Raw genomic sequence first — 20,107 nt, 5'->3', positions numbered from 1 at the left:
CAGGAAGGTTTCAATTAATCATTTAATCTAAAGGATTTTCTGTTGATGTCTATCAAGTCATCCTGATTTATTTTCTTCCGGGATATTTTCCAACTAAATTCACTCCTTTTATGGTTTTCATTACTGGGGTTCAGATAGAAAATAACTCTATCACAAGACCGTTCCTTCTCCCATCTCAGCACTAAAGCAAGCCTATATGTATGAAACAGCTAAATGTGCGTGTGTGTGTGTTTTATGTAGGTTCTCTTCATTATGTTTGTATTTTAAAAAAAAGAAAAAAATCACCTGGGAACTTTCGGCCTCAGCACAGTTTTTAAAATGTCAAAGGGAGTGCTTCTAACTCTCTAAACTCTGATATAAAGTTCTTCCACAAGTTCACCTGAGAACTTCTTCCTCCATAGGAAGATTGCAGTGGGGAGGTCAGGACAGTTTATTCTACCATAGTTCCAACTAGTCCTTCACTGGTTGCAACTAGGTTTGATTTGATTGTACCCATATTATTAAGGACAAAACACATACAGTCTAATTTGGTGAGCGCAGCTGGTACTTTCTGACTTTGTGAATGTTTAAAGTCAGGTGATTCTCTTATGAATAACACTTTTTTTGTTTTCCAGTTTTTGGAACACCTTTCTTCTAGAAATTTCCAATGATAACTTAATTATAAACTGTTGCACATTAAAAGCCCCTTCCAAAGAAATAAACAAATAAAAATAACTTGCCTCTCCAGGCTCGACATTTAGTAGCATAGATTCATGTAATGCAAATCTCAAATTAAGTCAGGATAACAAAAAGTTATGACACTCTTTTTATCTCAGACAGAGCACAAATCCCAAAAGCCTCAGACAAAATAGTAAGTGCCAAATATTGCTGTATTTCAGGCTTTTGCCGTCTGTGCGGTATCTAAGACAGAAAGGGTCCCATAACTTTCTGTTATCCTGCCAATGCAGGAGATGTAGCAGACACACCAATATTTTATAATAATCTAAAAGGGAAAAGAATCTGAAAAAGAATATATATGTGTGTGTATATATATATGCCCTTTGCTATATACCTGAATTTAACACAACATTGTAAATCAACTATACTTCAATAATAATAATTAAAAAAATCAATCACCAGGAAAAAAAGAATCTATGTGTCAAATGTATTCTACATTTAGAGAATGATGACATCAATGAGACTATCAGGTCTGAATCACTTGGAGGCCCCAAGAATCTCTTTCATGTGTCCAGATGGTATATTTTTACATTAAGTCAAGAAGTTAGACAGTTGTCCTAATTGTTTATTAAAATTATTATGTTTTGACTTCCTAGAGTGAATTATTTTATTGATACTATGCTGACTCAAAATCATATTTATTGTTGCTCAATTATGTTATTAAGTTTTTGGTGTTTGGGGATCTTTCTCATTCTCTTGCTTTTGATTCAAAATATATTTTTAACATGTTTTTCTCAACTTCAGAATAATTATTATATAAACTGAAAAATTTGGACAGTAAATAGAATTAGTAATTCACTTAGAACTGTGTGTTTATTACAGCTCAAAGTAAATTCAAGCATATCTAGCTTAATGTCATTATTTGAATTTTTGGAAGCCTAGAGATTTGAAATTATTTAGAGCAACTGAAACAGGCAATGAAAATCTGTGATAAGCTATATGTAAAAAAAAATTAAACTAATAAAAATAGTTGATAAACACAATATTTCTCAAATCTTAAATTGGGGAATTTAAAAATGTTCATAGGAAGCTGAGATATAAAAGCAGCATAGAGCAAACTAGATACCTGAAGTTCAAGTTTTAAACCCCTTGTTTTGGAAGGTAGAGAAAGGTTAGCAGACACTATCCCATCTTAAAGGTCAATACTGTGATAATTTCACTGAAAAAAAAAAAAACTTATGCGAAATGTATTTTGGTTTAGAATACATTTGATTAAATTATTTAGAGGAAAAGATTTTTTTTTTATCACTGAGAGGTGAACAAAGAAAAGCTTTGAGTTCATCATGGGTTTAGCTAGTTTCTTAATAAAAGCCATGGCAGTAGCAATTCCACCACTGGCTTTCTTCTTTTTTTTCCTCAGTCTTCCTTTATTTCTTCTTATTCTTTTTAATTTTTCTTAATAAATGGGCTTTTAAATGCTTATTCAGTTCACATTTATAATGTAATCATATAAAATTAAAAATATAATGTACATTTGTTGTTGTTTAGTTGCTAAGTTCCCTCCAACTCTTTTGTGATCCCACAGACTGTAGCCCACCAGGCTCCTCTGTACATGGTATTTCCCAGGCAAGAACACTAGAGTAGGTTGCCATTTCTTTCTCCAGTGGATATTCCAGACCCAGGGATTGAACCTGCATCTCCTGCATTAGCAGACAGATTCTTTACCACTGAGGCACCAGGGTAGCCTATAATGTTGTACATTAATATAATATATACATTATATATATATATATAATGTATATATGTATATATATATATATAATGTGTGTGTATATATATATATATAGTATATATATATATATATATTTTTTTTTTTAATTTTTGGGGGCTCCAAAATCACTGCAGATGGTTACTGCAGCCATGAAATTAAAAGACGCTTACTCCTTGGAAGGAAAGTTATGACCAACTCAAAAGCAGAGACATTACTTTGCCAATAAAGGTCCGGCTAGTCAAGGCTATGGTTTTTCCTGTGGTCATGAATAGTTGTGAGAGTTGGACTGTGAAGATGGCTAAGTGCTGAAGGATTGATGCTTTTGAAATGTGGTGTTGGAGAAGACTCTTGAGAATCCCTTGGACTGCAAGGAGATCCAACCAGTCCATTCTGAAGGAGATCAGCCCTGGATTACTTTGGAAGGAATGATGCTAAAGCTGAAACTCCAGTACTTTGGCCACCTCATGCAAAGAGTTGACTCATTGGAAAAGACTCTGATGCTGGAAGGGATTGGGGGCAGGAGGAGAAGGGGACGACAGAGGATGAGATGGCTGGATGGCATCACTGACTCGATGGACGTGAGTTTGATTGAACTCTGGGAGTTGGTGATGGACAGGGAGGCCTGGTGTGCTGCGATTCATGAGGTCGCAAAGAGTCGGATATGACTGAGAGACTAAACTGAACTGAATATATATATAATGTACATTTATAGGCTACCCTGGTGGCTCAGTGGTAAATATATAAATATATATTTATATATAATGCAAAACCACTGATATGATCATACAATAGGTGAGAAAATGAAGGCTAGAAGAAGTTAACTGATTTAACCACTGAGAGAGGAAAATAGTGGCAGTAGCAAGGATATATATGAATGTTTAGACTGGCAGTAACATGTTTTTCCTAAGCTTTTTTCTGCTTTAACCCAATGAGGACTAAGGGGTTCTTTCCCTTGCTTTAATTCTGTAAGCAGTAATGGGTTTTTATCTAAAAAATTATATGCCATCCATTTTTTTACAGGATCGACTGGCTGTTTTACAGGCTTCCCTTGTGACTCAGCTGGTAAAGAATTTGCCTGCAATGCAGGAGACCTGGGTTTGATCCCCTGGAGAAGGGAAAGGCTACCCACTCCAGTGTTTTGACTGGAGAATTCCAGGGAATGCATAGTCCATGGGGTTGCAAAGAGTCAGACACTACTGAGCGACTTTCACTTTCTCATTTGCTCACATTGGCTGCTCGGTATTTAAACGTCCCCCTCTTTATGCATGTGCTTTTCAGTTTTGTCCTCAATTCCCCATTGTAAGTCTCTTCATTGGCTTTACTCAGAGCTCCCACTGTTCCCCACAACAATGGAGTCTCTGTCATTGTCTTCCCATGTGTCTAGTAATTGGGACAATTATAACTTCTACCTCTAAACTAAACTATTCATTGAATCACTTAGCATCAATATCACATATTTACTTTAAACAAAGTAAAAACTAGAACCAGAATTTCTGAAAGGATGAATATGTAATACATTTATTATAAGCAATGTTGGAAAGAATATCTAGGAAATTTCAAAAAAAATTATATCTCATGAAGAGAATATATCTTAGCTTCCTATTATATTCATTAAAATGCACATTTAAAAATATTCTATGTTGCATATTATCTTTTTTGCATACACACATTGATATGTTTATCTCTAAAATAAGATCTTTATATAAGTAATTATGCAATATAAACATTCAATGATAATATACATATATACTATATATATTATATTGTACAAGGCAATATAATATATATATTATATATATATAGACAAGTATATATAATACACATATATACTATAGACAAGGGACATTTAAAGATAGGTATCTCACAGGTTGGGCTTCCCTTGTAGTTCAGTCATTAGAGAATCCACCTAAAATGCAGGAGACCTGGGCTCAACTTCTGGGTCGGGAAGATCCCCTGGAGAAGGAAATGGTCACCCATTCCAGTATTCTTCCCTGGAAAAGCCCATGGATGGAGGAGCCTGGCAGGCTACAGTCTATGGGGTTGCAGGAATCAGACATGACTGAGACTAAGCATACACACTCACAGATCACTACATGAATAAATGATAGAAATACAAAATGGACTTGAAATATAAGCCAAATAACAGATGCTCTGAATATCAGAAGTCAAGTCAGAGTTACAACATCAAATATATTTATTTCTGTTGATCTGGTAGCTCAGGACACAGAAGAAACTGGTGAGCACATTCTTTAAGTTCCTTATGACTCTACTTATTAAAGAGTTTTCTGACTTGCTTTTATAGAGCAGACTATGGAAGTAGCATTTGAGTTGTTTATCAAAATGCATACATCTTTTAAGTATTTACCGGCTTTAATACCCCATAGTAATGTAAATTCTACATTAGTGTTCCCCACCAAAGAGCTAAGTGGTACCAGACCACTCTGAGAATTCAGTTCAATACAACTCAGGTTAATCCAATCAACTATATATTAAAATCTAAGAGAGAGAAAAGGAGATATGAAGTTCTTGATTTCATGTTATTGATATTCTTTGGAGAAAGAACAAATGAAAGCACATAAAGTAGCTTGACTATCATCACAACAGCACATAATGCAATTCAATTTAGCAACATTTATTACTCATTAAGGACTAGATGAAGGAAAATCTATGCAAATAACTGCTATGTCTAGGAAGAACCAAATGAAACCATTTATAGTTTCTATGGATCAAATTTCAGTTATTATATTTTCATGTGGTTGGTTTCATAAACTGAAAGCTGCCTATTGCAGCAACCATAAAATTTGCCTTCACCTTCTGATCTCAGGCATTTGATCAGATGACACCTGTGATAAGTCCACTACTGCTTGCTTTCTGGTAAAATTGCTTGGGTTGCCATTTCTTTTTTTCTCCTTCCAGTCAATATGACATTTAACCTTTAATGCCATCATTCTTATATTGCCAGAGATTTTAAAAGGATTGAAATAACTGGAACATGAAAAAACATACCAAAGTATTTAAAAAAATCAATGAACATATATTTTCTCAAATTCTTTTTCTTAGAAGACAAAAACTTCAAGCATGAATTTAATTATGCGAATGACTCTACTGAAGTTTCAGTTCAGTTCAGTTCAGTTGCTCTTTGCAACCCTATGAATTGCAGCATGCCAGGCCTCCCTGTCCATCACCAACTCCTGGAGTTCACTCAAACTCATGTCCATTGAGTCGGTGATGCCATCCAGCCATCTCATCCTCTGTCGTCCCCTTCTCCTCCTGCCCCCAATCCCTCCCAGCATCAGAGTCTTTTCCAATGAGTCACCTCTTTGCATGAGGTGGCCAAAGTACTGGAGTTTCAGCTTTAGCATCATTCCTTCCAAAGAACACCCAGGACTGATTTCCTTTAGAATGGATTGGTTGGCTCTCCTTGCAGTCCAAGGGACTCTCAAGAGTCTTCTCCAACACCACAGTACAAAAGCATTAGGTTGATGCAATAAATGCTAACACAGTCATGGAGCTATCCTAATTTTATAGTCTTTGCTTGAGCTATAAGAACATTTGATTATATCTGTTTGCCTTTTGTGAGTGTGTTTAACTTTTTTTTCCCTTTAACATAGTTTCATAAACTGTCCATAAAAATAATAACACCATTAAAAGAATTCTTTCTTTAAGAAATTACCTAATTTTGATTAGATTCAGATAGTGTCAAGAAAGAAAACTGAAATTAATACAACCCAGTGTATAAAAGCATTGTTACTTTTGTCACATTTATCCTTCCATTCCTAACCACAGATCATTTTCTTCCCAAACTTTTATAACTGAACAGCATGAAATCTCATTTGATCATATCCTGATTAGAAAACTACTTTTAACTGCTTGTCTTTCCATTTGTTTCTTCCTTACATAAATGTCCCCATGGTAGGACTTTAGAAAAATAAGTAACATTAATATCTGGAATATTATATCTGGAATTATATTATATTATATTATATTATATCTGGAATATTATATCTGGAATTTTCTTAGAAGTAAGTATTTTTTTGGCCTTAGGTCATGTTTCTAATGACATTTGCTTTCTCATTCTGCAAAATATCGAAGAACTTCTAAACACATCTTTTCTTCCTCACTAAAGTCAACAGCAATGAGATATGTGTAATATTCATGCATTGTCAATTTAAGTGACTAGATTGACATAGAGTTTTCTTCCAATCATTGATTTTTAAATACAAATTCTGAAACTGCAATTTTGTTACCTCTAATCCATGAGGTTTTAGGCAGAATTAATTCTAGTAAGTGAACTCTTACATTTATCATTCCATATTCATTACATAGTTTGTATTCCATAATCAAATATCGCTTTAGGAATATCTAAAGATTAAAATTTGTAAGAATGGAAATTTTTATAAACTTCAAGTATTCCTTATGAGACATATATACATACATATATAAAAGAATGTAAATATTTGCAATTTCAATACAGACTTACCTTGCCCACATATTGATAATCAGATCCTGTATATTCCTCCAGTAAGAAAAATTGATTCCACATCCAACCACGCTTTTGACGATGAAGTATTTTGCCATCACTCCTCGGTACACGTGCACCTAAAATTCTTTTCTGAGGCACAGGAGTCCTTCTGAACATTATCTCTGGAGAACAGAAATGTGGCAGGCATACCCAGAGTAGAAATAGTAGCAAAAATTGATATATTGTCATAGTTCACTTCTTGACAATTTCCAACGTGGATGAAGAAAAAGCAGTCTTATTTTATTCGGTTGAATTTTACTGTATTTCAACTGGTTTCCAACATTTCATCAATGTTTTGGACATGTTTCCAAAAGCTTCAAACAAACAAATAAATAAAAAAAAGTCAGTTGACAACATTATGAATGTTACCTGTCACTTTAAATTTAATGTGACAAAGATTAATTAATGATAGCAACCAAAATATGTACCTTCCCTCTCTTACATAAAGTAATTGCTAGTTTTGGAGACATGACTTGTCTAGTAAGATGTCTATAATATAAGAAAAGATGATTGCAAATAATTTCAAACAAATTCCAAAGAAAGGACATATTAAGCCTTTTTTTTTTCCTTTTGGAACTTTACTAGTTTTTAGGAATTATAACCCCTGTATAGAGTGGAGATGTAGTTAATTTTACATATCAACTTTCCCAGAGTAATTTAACATAAATTAAAATTTTGAAAACAAAATAGTTATTTTAATAACTACAGGAAATAGACACTTATAATGCAATGCAATGATATTTAAATAATTTTTTTAAACAGCAGCACAGTTTCTTCAATTTTCATCCACCTCAAAGATAAAAGTAAAGCCAAAATAAAAAAAAAATCTAAGTGTCTTCAGCTGAAGACTTTTCTTCTCTCCTCTCTTAGGTAGATCTGTGAAACAAATAGGGCTTCCTAGAGCAGAAAATAAAAATCACAACTACAGTAAATCAACATGGGACATAATTTACACTATTGTCTATAAGGATTTAATCATGCTGAAAGTTCCAGCTTTGATACATTTGCACAATGTATCACCACAGACTTGCCCCTATGCTAATCTGGAATTCCATGATGCCCCAGCCTTCTCACTGCTCTCCACCTGCAATTATTTTTTCTCAGCAGTGTATCTCTGGTAAATCCTGTGTGTGTGTGTTACTTATTCAGTTATGTCTGACTGTTTGTGAACCAATGGACTGTAGCCCACCAGGCTCCTCTGTCCATGTTATTCTCCAGGCAAGAATACTGGAGTGGACTGCCATTCCTTTAACCAAGGGATCTTCTCAACCCACGGATGGAACCCAAGTCTCCTGCATTTCAGGCAGATTCTTTACTGTTTGTTTTACCATTTGAGCTACCCAGGAATTACTTCCGGTAGTCCCACTGCAATGTAAATCAGATCATGTCACTTCTCTGCACAAAACACTCTGATGGTTTCACACCTCATTTTGATTAAAACCCAGCATCTCATGAAGACCTACAATTGAGTATTCCTTTTCATAACTGCTGGTCTCCTCTCTAACCTCATGCTATACTTCAATCATCAGGTTACTACTCAAAATTGACTCTTTTCCAGCCAAAGTGTCCCTCTTGCTTCAGCCTGCAACATACCTCATATACCCCTCTCTTCAACCAGGACCTCTACATTTTCTCTCCAACTGGAATGTTTTTCCATGTAGTTATCCACATAGGTAGAGCCCCTGTTTCCTTTGGATCTTTCTTGAAACCTCCCCTAATATTTTCTAGATTTCAATATACATGTGTTTTATTTATTTATTTATTGTATTATTTATTATTTATTGTGCACATATTCTGCCTGTCATCATGAAAAAAAAGGAATTTTGCTCTTTTCCTTGCTATTGTTTTCACAGTACCTAGAACAGACTCTTGCACATGGTATATGTTCATTAAACAATCTGATTGAATGAATGCATGAATTATATATTGATTCAAACATCTGAGCATCATTAACTCCTCTATAAAGTTAAGCCCAAATATTTAGGTATGAAAATAATATTTTAAAATCATAATTACTTTTATTCTTTGTTTATATTATTCTTAAGCTATTTTTATTTAAAATTTCCTATTTTCTTTTTATTTTCAGTTGGGTATGCATTTTATTTCAGGATATGATAAAATACAACAAAGTGGTTGGGAAACCAAAAATGTTATAAAAAGTGGTTGGAGGACCAAGAGGATTGAGTTTCATTTCTTTAATATGACAATGTATTCTTAAGTGCTCCAGCATTTACATGTATGGTTTCATTCACAAAGATTTCTAAACAATATGTTTACTTATTTGTGTGTTTGTTTTATTATTCAGATGATTTAAAGGTTAATGCAAATATGCTTCAGAAGTAAGATTAATGATGAAGCAGTATTTCCCCAGAGTGTATTAAATGACTGTGGAACTCCCTACAGCACATGAAGCATTCAACATGACAGATATAACCTGTATTAAAATCTGTCATGTAATGCTATACTTGGGAGAAAGGAAATTATCTGATGCATAAAATGGTTTTACATCACAAAGTACTGACTTTACAGAAACTCAGATTGATTGGATTCTAAGTAATAGGAACATTTACCAAAATGATATTTGACTTTTTAAATGCATCAGAACACGCTAGACAGTATTCTCCAGAAATTTATACTGTTCCTAAGAGTTAGAGGAGAGTTTGCATAATTGAAGGTTTCTTTTATCTTCTATGAAAGCTTTAAAACTTATTGAAGCAAGATTCTCATTTCAACTCTTTTTTTTTTTCAATTTAAAACTATTTGCTAGCACTTGCTTTATTGATTATTTTCTATACAATATAACTTTTACCTATAAGTTTAGAAGCTTAATTATCAATATTTTTAGGAAGCAGGATGAGGACATTGCATTTTTAAAAGTTATTAGTAAACAATTGGAGCTATATATATATATACAGACACCATTTTTCTTTATTATTTTAGTTTATATTATTTCATAAAATATTTTCTGAAGAATATATAGTTAAATGCATTTTAATACTGATTTAAGATGTTTGAGAGTTGGACTGTGAAGAAAGCTGAGCGCCAAAGAGTTCATGCTTTTGAACTGTGGTGTTGGAGAAGACTCGAGAGTCCCTTGGACTGCAAGGAGATCCAACCAGTCCATTCTAAAGAAGATCAGTCCTGGGTGTTCTTTGGAAGGAATGATGCTAAAGCTGAAACTTCCAGTACTTTGGCCACCTCATGCGAAGAGTTGACTCATTGGAAAAGACTCTGATACTGGGAGGGATTTGAGATGGCTGGATGGCATCACCTACTCGATGGACGTGAGTTTGAGTGAACTCCAGGAGTTGGTGATGGACAGGGAGGCCTGGCGTGCTGCAATTCATGGGGTCGCAAAGAGTCAGACATGACTGAGTGACTGAACTGAACTGAAGATAATTAAAATATATTTAAATATATTTTCCATAAATGTATTTGATAAAACCATCTCAAGCAATGACAAGATTAAATAAAAATACATTTAACCATGACTAATTAGATATATGAATTTATTTCATTAATAGATTGGGCTTTTGGTCTCATATCTAAAAATCTCTGCATAACTTTAAGGTCAAAAACATTTTCTCTCATATTTTCTTTTAGAAGTTTTATAGTTTAAGTTCTTGGCATGTATGGTCCAATTTGAATCAAGCTTTGTATATGGCTCAATATATGAATTGCAGTTTGATGTTTTGCTTATGAATATCCAATTTTTCTAGCAGCATTTGCTGAAAAGTGCATCCTTTCTCCACTGAATTGCTTTTGTAACTTTGTCAAAAATCAGTTGTATATCTATGTGTGTTTATATATTTTTGGACTCAAATATATTTGCTGGTTTGTTCATCTTTATACCCATAGAACACTCTCTTGATCACTATAATTTGTAAGTCTGGAAATCAAATAATCTTAGTCCTCCAACTTTAGTCTTTTAATTTTCTTTTTTTGGTTATTATAGAACTTCTTGCATTTTCCATTAAATTTTATAGTTACCTTGCATTTTATATATAAAAATCTGTGGGGATATTAATGGGGATTGCATTGAATCTATAGATAAATTTGAGAAAAATGAACATCATAATGACATCGACTCTCCTGAGTTATGAACACTATACGTATTTTTCAGGCATATTTTGTATATTTCAGTATATAAGCCTTGTCCACCTTTAGTTAAATATAACTCGAGTGTTTTCATTTTTTTCATGCTATCACTTTATCACATTTTTGTTTTTAACCACTTTTTTGAGGTGAGATTGAAATATAAACACCTGAAATATTCATTGTATACAACTTGATGAGTTTGGACATTGTTAAGAGGAAATACAGACACATCTGAGTCTGGCATGAGTATATGATAATTATAGACTTGTATCCAGATATATAAAGAATTCTCAAAATCATCAAAACACACAAAACCCAATAAAAATTGGAAGAAGATTTGAATTGACAAGAAGACAGAGGGCAAAAAATATATTGAAAGATATTCAACATCATTCATCATTTGAGAAATTTAAACTAAAATGACCGATGACTAGCATATGCCAGTGAGGATGTAGAGGAATGAGAACTCTTTTACACCTTTGATGGGATTGTCAAATAAGATAAACTCTTTGAAACACAGTGTAGTAAGTTGAAAAATGGCCCCTCAAAGATGTTTATATCCTAAATTCTAAAATATGGATCTATATATATGCTTCTTTACAGGGTAAGGAAACTTTAGAGATATGATTCACTGAAAATCTTGGGTATTTAGGAGATTATCCTGGATCATTTAGACAAAATCAAGGGTGGCTCAGACAGTAAAGAAACTGCCTGCAATACAGGAGACCTGGGTTCAGTCCTTAGGTTGGGAAGATCCCCTGGAGAAGGGAATGGCAGCCCACTCCAGTATTCTTGCCTGGGAAATCCCATGGACAGAGGAGCTTGTGGGGGCTACAGTCCATGGGGTCACAAAGAGTCACTTTGTGACACAACTGAGTAACTAGCACTTTCATTTTCTTTCAATATGATCACAGGTGTTTCCCAGGTGGTGCAGTGCTAAAGAATCTGCCTGCCAATTCAGGAGATTTATGAGACACAGTTTCAATCCCTAGGTCAGGAAGATCAACTGCAGTAGGAAATGACAACCCGCTCCATTATTCTTGCCTGGAAACATTCCATGGATAGAGGAGCCTAACAGGCTACAGTTCATGCGGTTGTGAGAGTTGAACACAACTGTGGACACGACTGAGCAACTGAACACACACATACAAGGTAATCAGAGGGGGCCTCATAAGAGGGAGGTAGGAGGATCAGTCAGTAAAAGAGATGATCGCAGATGCTGGAGGATAGAGTGTCCCAAGTAAGAGTGCAGTAGCTAAGGATTACAGGCCACCCTGGAAGCTAAAGAAGCCAAAGAATGGATACTATCCTGGAGCATCGCCCTCCCCTCCACCCAGGCAGAAATCTTGATTTTAGACTTTTGACCTCTTGCTGTTGTTCAGCTGCTAAGTTTTGTCCAGCTCTTTTGTGACCCTGTGGACTGTAGCCCACCAATCCCCTCTATCCATGGAATTCTCCAGGCACGAATAATGGAGTGGGTTGCCATTTCCTTCTCCAGGGGATCTCCCCAGTCCAGGGATTAAGTGCATGTCTTCTGCATTGGCAGGCAGATTCTTTACTACTGAGCTACCAGGGCAGCCCTTTTGACCTCTAGAAATCTAATAGATACATCTGTAATATTTTAAGTCATTCCGTTTGTGAGTTGTTACAGTACCAATAAGATAAGCAGATTTAGACATTTATGCAAGTGGAATAAAGGATATTCATCTAACATGTGCATAGGGAAAGGCTAGAGAAAAGTCAATGTCACAGGTGAATGGATAAACTAATTGTGTTATATATAATGGAATGTTACTAAGCAATTAAAAAAGAATGATATTTTAAGTTCATAAGCAAGGAAGGAGCTTAGAAAAATACCACTCCATCCTAAAAACAAAGATAACCTGAACAGACTTAAAAAATTAACAACTCTTCTTGGATTCATAACAATGGAGGGGGACTCAGGGACTACTGCCTCCATGATTGAAGATAGATAAATGAACAGAAGGAAGAGTGGCTTAACTGACCAGAGACTCATGAGGAGAAATCAGCCGGAACCAGTAATGGAGTGGCAAACCTGAACTGTAATTGATAAACTGCTGGAGGTTCAGTGAGGATAATTTGGAAATTTAAAAACTCCAAGGGGAAAGTCCTCAACATGGTGAGATTTACCATCAAGAACACCTCCAAGTTTCCACAGTAAATATCAGAAAAATCCCCTTGTGTTTCCCCAGGGAGAGGGTAAAGGAAATATTTTTACATATGTCAGATCATTCTACTCTTAATAAGGCCAGCCCTCAGGGGAAACTAATCAATAAGAGCCTAACCTGCTGGAGTACTGCCCGTGTGCAAAGTCACTTCAGTAATGACTTTTCGACCCTATGGACTGTAATCCACCATGCTCCTCTGTCCATGGGATTCTCCAAGTGAGAATACTGGAGTGGGTTGGAAGGCCCTGCTCCAGGGGATCTTCTCAACCTAAGGATCGAACCCATGTCTCTTATGTCTCCTGAACTAGCAGGCAAGTTCTGTACCACTAGTACCACCTTACAGAGGGAAGGAGGAAATACATTCTGGCCCACCTAAGGAGAAACAAAACCTTGAGAAACATTTGTGAAGTTCAGTCCAGAGGCACAGAATCACTGAAAGACTAAGAACTAGTCACAAACTATAGACTGCTTCTCCTGCCCCATCCCTAGGCTTCCCTGACAGTTCAACTGGTAAAGAATCTGCCTGCAAAGCAGGAGATGCTGGTTCAATCCCTGGGTCAGGAAGATCTATCACATTGTTGCTCAGTCGTCTCTGACTATTCATGACCCCATGGACTGCAGCATACCAGGCTTCCCTGTTCTCTACTATCCCCCAGAGTTTGCTCAAACCCATGCCCATTCAGTCAGTGATGCCATCCAACCCTCTCATCTGTTGCCCCCTGCTCCTCCTGCCCTCCATCTTTCCCAGCATCAGAGTCTTTTCCAATGAATTGGTTCTTTGCATCATGTGGCCAAAGTATTGGAGTTTCAGCTTCAACATCAGTCCTTCCAAAGAATATTCAGGGTTGATTTCCTCAAAGATTGATTGGTTTGATCTGCTTCCAGTCCAAGGGAGTCTCAAGAGTCTTCTCCAACACCATAGTTCAAAAGCATCAGTTCTTTGGTTCTCTGCCTTCTTTATGGTCCAACTCTCATATCCATACATGACTAGTAGAAAAACCACAGCTTAGACTCTATGAACCATTGTCTTCAAACTGATGTCTCTTCCTTTTATTATGTTGTCTAGGATTGTCATATCTTTTCTTCCAAGGAGCAAGCATGTTTTAATTTCATGGCTGCAGTCACTATCTGCAGTGATTTTGGAGCCCAAGAAACTAAAGTCTGTTACTGTTTCCATTCTTTCCCCATCTGTTTGCAATGAAGTGATGGGACTAGATGCCATAGTCATTTTTTTTTTTTTTTGAATGTTGGGTTCTAAGCCAGCTGTTTCACTCTCCTCTTTTGCCTTCATCAAGAGGCTGTTTAGTTCCTCTTCACTTTCTGCCATAAGGGTGGTGTTATCTGCATATCTGATGTTTTGATGTTTCTCCCCACAATCTTGACTCCAGCTAGTGATTCTGCCAGCCCAACATTTTACATGATATACTCTGCATATAAGTTAAATAAGCAGGGTGACAATACACAGATTTGACCTACTCCTTTCCCAACTTTGAACCAGTCATTTGTTTCACACCCAGTTCTAACTGTTTCTTCTTGACATGCATACAGGTTTCACAGGATGCAGTAAGGTGGTCTGGTATTTCCATCTCTTTTAATAATTTTCCACAGTTTGTTGTGATCTACACAGTCAAAGGCTTTAGCATAGTCAGTGAAGCAGAAGTAGATGCTTCTCTGGAATTCCCTTGCCTTTTTAATGGTCCAACAGATGCTGGCAATTTGATATCTAGTTTCTCTGCCTTTCTAAATCCAACTTGAACATCTGTAATTTCTTGGTTCATGTACTGTCGAAGCCCAGCTTGAAAGACTTTGAGCAATATTTTGCTAGTGTGTGAAATGAGTGCAAATGTACAGTGGTTGGAACTTCCCTTACCATCGCCTTTATTTGGGATTGGAATGAAAACTGACTTTTCCAGTCCTGTGGCCATTGTTGTGGTTTTCAAATTTGCTGACATATTGAGAGCAACATTTTAATAGCATCAAATTTTAGGATTTGAAATAGCTCAGCTGGAATTCTATCACCTCCACTAGCATTACTAAAGCATTATTTACAGCAGCTCCATCTCCTAGTGCATCATATCCTGTTATCAAAAAAAAAAAAATTACAAAGCATGCCAAAAGGCAAAAAAGTGCAAATTGGAGAGATAAGAGCAAGCATCTGAATGAGACATAGCAGGAGTGTTGGGATTATCAAACTAGAAATCTAAAGCAACTTTGATTAATATTCTAAGGACTCTAAAGAACAAAATAAAAGCATGTAAGAACAGATGATCAATATAAGCAGAATCATGGAAATCCTAAGAAAGAACTAAAAATAAACATGAGAGACAAAAAACACTGTAAGTAAAAAGCACATCTGATGGGCTTATTGGTAGATTCAGTTTGGCTGAGGAAAGAATCTCTGAACAAAAGGATGTATCCACAGAATCTTCAAAAAGCTTATACATTTGTCCTTAAACATTCGTTCAGATCCACAGAATGCACAGCACCCAAGAGTGAACACTAAGGACCTTGAGGATAGTTTAGAGTAGGTCCCTCCTCAGTAAAAAAAAATGTTGCATTTTGGAGAGGGATATTGATAATGAGAGAGGACATGCAGTTGTGGAGGCAGTGGGTATATGGGAAGACTCTGCATCTTCTCAATTTTCTTGGAAACACAAAACTACTCCAAAAAAAATCAGCAGTTCATAACACACACAAAATGAAATAGAAGTAGGAAATTATGCAAAACAAACCAGGTTAGTTTGCTTAATGTTAATTCTTCCCAGGTATGTTCTATGTTGCTAGAAACCTACTCATTAACTTTTTCAAAACATTATTCCTTCATTATAAATGCTACAAATAATCATTATTCCAGTTTGCTGTTGTTCGGTTGCTAAGTGGCATCCAACTCTTTGCAACCCCATGCCAGACTCCTCTGTCCTCCACTATCTCCCAGAGTTTGCTCAAATTCATGCCCATTGAGTCAGTGATGCTATCTATCGAACTCATCCTCTTCTGTCCCCTTCTCCTTTTACCTTCAATCTTTCCCAACATCCAAGTCTTTCCTAATGGGTCAGCTCTTCACATATGTTGGCCAAAGGAATGGTCCTTGCAATGAATATTTAGAGTTGATTTCTCAACGCAGGAGATGAAGGTTCAATTCCAGGGTTGGGAAGATTCCCTGGAGAAGGAAATGGACACACACTCCAGTATTATTGCCTGGCAAATCCTAAGGACAAAAGAGCCTGGCAGGCTACAGTCCATGGGGTTGCAAAAAGTCGAACACAGTTTAGGGACTAAACATTCCTCCAGTAACCAGACTCAAAATATAGAATTTTAATAGGTGGCTCAGATAGTAAACAATCTGCCTGCAGTACAGGAGACCCAGTTTCTACCCCTGGGTTGGAAAGATCCTCTGGAGAAGGAAATGACTACCCACTCCAGTATCCTTGCCTGGAGAATCCAATGGACACAGAAGCCTGGTGGGCTATACTCCATGGGGTCTCAAGGAGTCAGACACAACTGATGGAATCACACACACACACACACACACACATACACACACTGATACTTCCATTTAACCAAGTACACCTATTACATGGTCAGTCAATATAGTCCCTTGCTTTTTTTTTTTCCCTCCATGGCTCTAAGTTCTTCCTACCCCACTCCCCCCCTTAATGTGCCACCACACCTACATGACCTTTTAAAACTAACACATACCTAAGAAAAGATGTCCTTTTCATCACAGGGGACTAGAATGCAAAAGTAGAAAGTCAAGAGATACCTGGAGTAACAGGTAAGTTTGGCCTTGGTGTACAAAATGAAGCAGGGCAAAGTCTAACAGAGTTTAGCCAAGAGAAAGCACTGATTATAGTAAAAACCCTCTTCCAATAACACAAGAGAAAACTCTACATTATAGACATCACCAGATGGTCAATACTGAAATCATATTGATTATATTCTTTGCAGCTGAAGATGGAGAAGCTCTATACAGTGAGCAAAAATGTAAAAAAGACCAGGAAGTGACTGTGGCTCAGATCATGAACTCCTTATTGCCAAATTCAGTCTTAAATTGAAGAAAGTAGGGAAAACGACTAGGCCATTCAGGTATGACCTAAATAAAATTCCTTACAATTATAAGTAGGAATGACAAATAGATTCAAGAGATTAGATCTGATAGAGTGCCTGAAGAACTATGGACAGAAGTTTGTTACATTGTACAGGAGGCAGTGATCAAAACCATCCCCAAGAAAAAGAAATGCAAAAAGGCAAAATGGTTCTCTGATGAGACCTTACAAATATCTGAGAAAAGAAGAGAAGTGAAAGGTAAAGGAGAAAAAGAAAGATATATCCATATGAATGTAGAATAGCAAGGAGATATAAGAAAGGCTTCCTAAGTGATCAATGCAAAGAAATAGAGGAAAACAATAGAATGGGAAAGATTAGAGATCTCTTCAAGAAAATTAGAGATACCAAGGGAACATTTCATGCAAAGATGGACACAATAAGGATAGAAATGATATGGACCTAAAGGAGGAAGAAGATATTAAGAAGAGGTGGCAAGAATACACAGAGGAACTATACAAAAGAGATCTTCATGACCCAGATAACCACAATGATGTGAAGCTCACTTAGAGCAAGACATTTTGGAGTGTGAAGTCAAGTGGACCTTAGGAAGCATCACTACAAACAAAGCTAGTGGAGATGATGGAATTCCAGCTGAGCTATCTCAAATCCTAAAAGATGATGCTCTGAAAGTGCTGCACTCAATATGTCAGGAAATTTGGGAAACTCAGTAGTGGCCACAGGACTGGAAAAAGATAGCTTTCATTGCAATTCCAAAGAAAGGCAATGCCAAAGAATGTTCATACTACCGCACAATTACACTCATCTCACACACTAGCAAAGTAATGCTCAAAATTCTCCAAGCTAGGCTCAGTAGTATGTGAACTGAGAACTTCCAGATGTTCAAGCTGGATTTAGAAAAGGCAGAGGAACTAGAGGTCAAATTGTCAAGATCTGTGGATCACTGAAAAAGCAAGAGAATTTCAGAAAAAAACATCTACTTCTCCTTCATTGACTATGCAAAAGCTGTTGACTGTGTGGATCACAACAAACTGTGGAAAATGCTTAAAAGAGATGAGAATACCAGACCATCTTACCTGCCTCCTGAGAAATATGTATGCAGATCAAGAAGCAACAGTTAGAACTGGACATGGAACAACAGACTGGTTTCAAATTGGGAAAGGAGTAGGTCTAGGTCATATATTGTCACTTTGTGTATTTAACTTATAGGCAAATTACCTCATGTGAAATGCTGGACTGGATGAAGCACAAGCTGGAATCAAAATTGCCCGGAGGAATATCAATAACCTCAGATATGCAGATGACACCAACCTTACGGTAGAAAGCAAAGAGGAACTGAAGAGCCTTGTGATGAAGGTAAAAGAGGAAAGTGAAAAAGTTGGCTTAAAACTCAACATTCAAAAAATGAAGATCATAGCATCCGGTCCCATCACTTCATGGCAAATAGATGAGGAAACAATGGAAACAGGGATGGACTTTAGTTTCTTGGGCTCCAAAATCACTGCAGATGGTGACTATAGAAATTAAGTTAAAAGATACTTGCTCCTTGGAAGAAAAGCTATGACAAACCTATACAACATATAAAAAAGCAGAGACAGTACTTTTCAACAAAGTCCTTGGCCAACAAATTTCCATATGGTCAAAGCTATGGTTTTTCTAATAGTCATGTATGGATGTGAGAGTTGGACCATAAAGAATCTGAGCACCAAAGAACCGATGCTTTTGAACTGTGGTGTTGGAGAAGACTCTTAAGAGTCCATTGGACAGCAAGGAGATCAAACCAGTCAATCCTAAAGAAAATCAATTCTGAATATTTATTGAAAGGACTGATGCTAAACCTGAAGCTGTAATACTTTGGCCACCTGATGTGAAGAACTGACTTATTGGAAAAGACCCCAATTCTGGGAAAGTCTGAAGGTAGGAGGAGAAGGGGATGACAGAGAATTAGATAATTGCATGGTCATGAGTTTGAGCAAGTTCTGTGAGTTGGTGATGAGATATATATATATATATGTGTGTGTGTGTGTGTGTGTGTGTGTGATTAAACATTTCTTGAATTAAGTAATTCATATGTTTATAAAATAGCCTTTCTGAATAAGTTGGGCTACTCACAGTAAAAAACTAAAGCTAAATTTAGAGTATAAAAATATTATATAAAGAAGCTACACTTGTTTGAAATTTTAAACAGTTATAATTAGAAGGAATCAATTGGGTTGTGACTGCAGTTGAAATATTGCTTGGTGTTAAAAAAAATGCTAAAAATTAATGAAATTCTATAACTTCACATTTAGTTAACATATTTTATTTTGAAGAACTTCTTGTAAAACTACATTTATTTACTCTCAAAAATAATTTAATACAAATACCACATGAAGTTTAAGATCAATACATTAGCATCCCTTAGCATTGTGCCTTCTCACAATTCTAAACTTTCATGCATAATCATATCTCCCGGGGCTTTTGTTAAATATCCATGATCTCATTCAGCATGTCTTGGGTGAGGCATAGATTTTGCAATTCTAACAACCACCCTGTAATGTCAATACAGCTGAACCACCTGCTTGGAAGTTCATCATGAAAACATTTGACGTTTTCCTATTTAATGCTTTACAGACCTGGTGTGCTGCTTATTACACTGATGGAAAAATAAAAATAACACATAAGATGTTGTATTCCAATTGTAGGAAGATCAGAACATGTTTTCTAAATAATCAATCATTTTTTGGATATGTTTAACTAGAAAAATCTGTTTGATTCAAACCAACACACATTACAGCAATTATTCTCATGGTCATATTACAAACT

General features: G+C 36.0%; 1 protein-coding gene across 1 annotated transcript in view; it reads right to left on the bottom strand.

Annotated features, from left to right (window-relative positions):
• LOC102399288 (cadherin-10) overlaps positions 1-20,107 on the bottom strand; it is a 194,269-nt gene that overhangs the window by 117,440 nt on the left and 56,722 nt on the right. The window contains exon 2 of the mRNA XM_045163648.1: positions 6,909-7,264. Within this exon, the coding sequence (XP_045019583.1) occupies positions 6,909-7,139 (231 nt within the window). The 5' untranslated portion in view covers positions 7,140-7,264. The remainder of the gene's footprint in view (positions 1-6,908; positions 7,265-20,107) is intronic.

The sequence above is a fragment of the Bubalus bubalis genome, chromosome 19 (assembly GCF_019923935.1).
Source record: "Bubalus bubalis isolate 160015118507 breed Murrah chromosome 19, NDDB_SH_1, whole genome shotgun sequence".
In the NCBI taxonomy this organism is placed as follows: domain Eukaryota; kingdom Metazoa; phylum Chordata; class Mammalia; order Artiodactyla; family Bovidae; genus Bubalus; species Bubalus bubalis.
The sequence above is the reverse complement of the archived record's forward strand: the minus strand, read 5'-3'. Positions and strand labels throughout refer to the sequence as shown.